This window comes from Gobio gobio (assembly GCF_949357685.1).
Source record: "Gobio gobio genome assembly, chromosome: 12".
Classification (NCBI taxonomy): domain Eukaryota; kingdom Metazoa; phylum Chordata; class Actinopteri; order Cypriniformes; family Gobionidae; genus Gobio; species Gobio gobio.
Window position 1 is genome coordinate 52,728,347 of NC_137105.1, and position 4,742 is coordinate 52,733,088.

Consider the following 4,742-nt stretch of genomic DNA (forward strand, 5'->3'; position numbering starts at 1 on the left):
TTGGAACCGGATTTCGGTACCCAACCCTAGTCTCCGCTCTAATTCATCCCAAAGCTGATCTATCGGGTTGAGGTCAGGACTCTGTGCAGGCCAGTCCAGTTCCTCCACACCAAACTCCTCATCCATGTCTTTATGGAGACGCTTTGTGCACTGGTCAGTCATGCTGGGACAGGAAGGGGCCGTCCCCAAACTGTTCCCACAAAGTTGGGAGCATGAAATTGTCCAAAATGTCTTGGTGAAGCATTAAGAGTTCCTTTCACTGGAACTAACCCCTGAAAAACAACCCCACCCTCTTGAGTTCTCTGAGCTCCTGAGAGCGGCCCATTCTCTCACTAATGTGTGTGGAAGCCAACACACACACACACACACACACACACACTCATGAGAGCGGCCCATTCTCTCACTAATGTGTGTAGAAGCCAACACACACACACACACACACACACACACACACACTCCTGAGAGCGGCCCATTCTCTCACTAATGTGTGTAGAAGCCAACACACACACACACACACACACTCCTGAGAGCGGCCCATTCTCTCACTAATGTGTGTAGAAGCGTCTGCAGGCCTAGAGCTTGATTTATACACCTGTGGCCATGAAGGGGTTGAACACCTGAACTCAGTGATTTGGAGGGGCGGCTCAATATTTTGGCAATATAGTGTATGTGAGCAACATGTACACGTTTGATAAAATAACATTTATGCATTTCCCTGAAATAAGCATGCATCTTTACAAATAATGTCTCTCTTTGACCTAGTAATTTAGCCTACAGTATACTTATGAAATTGTTTTTGGTTTCATGCTAAAAATCATTGTTTACAGGTCATAAAGGGATAATAAACATTCCAGTTTACTTGCTCTTTCCTAGCACTAAGATTGAGATTAGCCATGTTAGTAAATTGATACACAATATCTCTTAGATTTGATCAAATAATGTATTGTAGATTGTTTGTTGTTGTTGTTGTTGTTGTGTCAGCATATTTGGTTGCCCTTTGCTGTCAAAATCACATTGCTAGACTTATAAATAGGCAGTCATTCTTGACTAATGCACGCTTTAGTGTTTTATTTATATAATTGTCTGGGAACTTAAACCAGCATTCAGCAAACACAATTCCCAAACACCTTGGACTGAGACAGATCAAAGATAAGATGCTTGACTCAAGACTGAAGCCTCTAAACACGTGTTTATTCTTTTATTTGCAGGCTTGCATTGCCACAGCAATGATTGCCACAGGTGGGGTGATCACGGGGCTCGCGGCATTGAAAAGACAAGACTCCACCCGCTCTCAGTTTCATCTGCCAATCCAGAGCCCGGCCGCGGCACCTGAGAAGAAATGCACCAAGCGCAAACCTAGAGCTGATGTGGTGGTGGTGAAAGGGAAGATCAGACTGTATTCAGCCTCAGGATTCTTCCTGGTTTTGGGAGTGCTGATCCTCATGGCAGGCATTGCGATGGCTGTTCTAGGATACTGGCCTAAAAAGGACCTGAAGGCACCGGAAAGCAAGTTATCCGTGAACGATACGCAGGTTGGCCAAGAGCAGTTGGGCTCCATTGCGCAATTCTTGGAGCAGCACCTGCACTCCGTGAAGATGAAAATGCTGGGTCCTTTCACCATGGGAATTGGGATTTTTATCTTCATCTGTGCTAATGCCATCTTACATGAGAACAGGGATCGCGAGACAAAGATTATCCACATGAGGGACATGTACTCGACCGTCATAGACATTCACAGCCTGCGGATTAAGGAGCAGAAGTGTACGAATGGGGCCTACATGGGAGCCTACACGGACACCGAGATCCGTTCCTTCGGTCTGGACAGCCAGTTTGCCTCACGGCTCGCAGCAAACACGCTCATGTCCTTCTCTGGTCTGGATGGTGACGTCCGGTTCTCCCACAGGACCAGCTCGGCTGAGGATGACGAGGGTCTCATGAGTGAGGCCCGAGGCGGATTCGGTCTGTTGTCGCCTACCTACAAGGACCGTTCTGAATGTATCTTTGGGTTCCAGGAGGAGGGAGGTCGTCGGTGGGAGGACAAGCGTGGCGCGCTCAAGAAATGCCAAACGCGCTCCATCGTTTCCTCTTCCATCAGCGCCTTCACGCTGCCCGTCATCAAACTCAACAACTGCGTCATCGACGAGCCCGACATCGATAGCATCACGGAGGACTTAGAGCAGAACAGGGTCCACTCCAGACCTCCGTCAATGGAGTCGTTAACAGTCCCTGTTCCCGATGTCGCCAAAGCATTCAAGCCTCCGGGCGTCCAGCTGCTCCGGAGCAAATCCGCCACCGAATCCCCTACCTCCACATCTTCCCGTTCCTCGTTGTCTCCTGGGTCCACCAGTGGGAGATTCCTGTCACCTGGAGCGGCGCGTAAAGACTTCGGCTCCAATAGCTCCCTCCACATGTTCTCAGCCCATTCCAAATCTCTGGATTTAGAGAGAGCGCCCACAATGCTGACTGTCCAGCATGAACAGAGGAAACACCCAAGCTGGCCCAGATTGGACCGCAGTAATAGTAAAGGATACACTAAACTGGAGAACAAAGAGGACCCTATGGACAGGCTTATAGTGCCCCAAGTGGCCGTGCGGAAGGACTACACTAAAAAGGAGAAACTTCTTATGATCTCCAGGTCTCACAATAACTTGAGCTTTGAGCATGATGAGTTCATGAGCAGCTGTCTGAAGAGAGGCACCTCAGAGACCAGGTTTTAAAACTGAGCTGGCGTCACAATTAGGGATGCACCGAATCCAGATTTTTGGGGTTTGGCCGAATACCAAATCCACTGGTTAAGATTCTGCCGAATCCAAAACCGAGTACCGAATCCTACTCCCATTATAAAATATGCTGTGCGGTTTTAAAATACAGCAGCAGTGCAAGCTCCTGATTGGTGGAAAGCAAATGAAAGGCCCTTCCCGAGGCTGGCCGAGGCGTTCTCTCTGTATTCCCGGGGCACCAGTGCCATCTGAAGCCTTGTTTAAGGCTTTTCGTAGTGTGGTTTTAGTCAAGTTTACTAAAGTATGTTCTTCTCGCCGCTGTTTCCTGATGGTTTATAGAACAATTACCCCGAGTCGCTCTTTGTTGTTTCAAAGAACAGCCCAACGGAGAGGGCAGAAGTCAGAGGCTTGCGCTGCGGAGACAGACGAAAGTATAAGCGAGGCTTGAGAGGGGGTTTTCTGTCAACAGGCTGTGCTCCAGACTAACCCACATCACTTAGACATGTTACTTTAAAATAATAAAAATAAATAAAAACCATACAAGCTGTGGGTTGAGGTAGACCTGCTATTTTTATTTGGCAAAAAAACTATTTCGGTCCTTCAAAGCTTCAAACGGATTCAGTGTATTTTCGTTTTGTCATCTTAATTTGGTAATTATTTAAGTGAAAAATATTTAGTGTAGGCCTATTTATTTTATTCTTTTTATTTATATTTTATCTGATCTGTGCTGATGTTTGCATGCTAAAATAAACCAGTGAGAAAAGTATATTTTTAACGTGTGACAGATACTCGTCATTCGTATTTTTATTTAATGCCAATTCAATATTATAATCTTATCAGTTAACGGTTAATAATCGGATAATGAGCAGCGGTTGTCGTTGGGAAAATTAACCGAATGAGCATCCCTACAGCAGTGTATTTTTAATTTAATTTAATTTTAATTAAGAATAGGCCACATTATGCCAGGATGACGGTCCTTCCTTTGCCGTAGCTGAAGTTGCTGCATTGGCTGCTGTCTGTAGATTCCCTCATGCACAACTCGTATTCTTTCAGATGTTTAATACTCAAATGTTTTAACAGCGGCTGTGGTTTAGGGTCCTTGCCACCAAGAGACAAATCGGCATTGCAAATTAAACATGTAGCTCGCCTTGAATCGCCTTCTTTTGACTGAAAGTACTGCCAAACAACACGTTTTCTGTTCACGAGTTAAATTTTCATTTTCTCACAGCCTAATGCAGCCGAACGCTCCACCTAGTAAACGCGTTCCCATAATCAACGTCGGCCAGCGGAGGCGCGTAGTGCAAGCCTAGGGTTTGGTTCGGTGGGAAAAAATTCTAAGGTTCGGCAGAAACCAAACCCCGTCAAAAAGCCCAATATCCAAATCCGAACCCGAATCCTGGATTCGGTGCATCCCTAGTCAAAATGTCAATCCACTGGCTTTTGGCCTTCACAGTCTGCCTGCAATACAGACACCCAGACAGCTGCATAGTGTCAGCCCAGACCCGGCCCACATCTGGTACATGTTGTGGGCCGGATCTGGGCCGGATCTGGGCCGACACTATATTGCTGTCTGGGAAATAAAAGTATTGGTAGATCTAGCATTTCAGTGACTAACAGGTTACTTATTCACATGTGTTTGTATTGTTATCATTCAGACGGGATCTGTTGTCTGTTTGAGTGCAGTATGCGTGTTGTACCAGCACTGTTAGTTATTTTACTTTAAATAATTTATTGTTTAAAACACACACACTGATATTTTTGAACTTATCTATGTATAATTTATCTGTTTCTCAGAATAAACACAACCTTTCCAGATAACGTCCTGTTTTGCGTTAATTCGTAACATTGTTGCACACTGTCTCATCATAAGCATAATTTGATTTACCTGTAACTTATTCTATTATAACACATATTAATGGGATAACTCACCCAGAAATGACCATTCTATCATCATTTACTCATCAACAGTTACATTGTATATCTCAGAAAAGAACAAAAATGACCATAAATGTAGTCAATACA

The 4,742-nt window shown here is 45.1% G+C and overlaps 1 protein-coding gene across 1 annotated transcript in view; it reads left to right on the forward strand.

The window, feature by feature from the left end:
* The window catches only part of tmem200a (transmembrane protein 200A), a 19,750-nt gene extending 15,218 nt beyond the window's left edge, over positions 1-4,532 (forward strand). The window contains exon 2 of the mRNA XM_079830557.1: positions 1,209-4,532. Coding sequence (XP_079686683.1) covers positions 1,227-2,717 — 1,491 coding nt within the window. The 5' untranslated portion in view covers positions 1,209-1,226 and the 3' untranslated portion in view covers positions 2,718-4,532. The remainder of the gene's footprint in view (positions 1-1,208) is intronic.
* Positions 4,533-4,742: the final 210 nt, after the last annotated feature.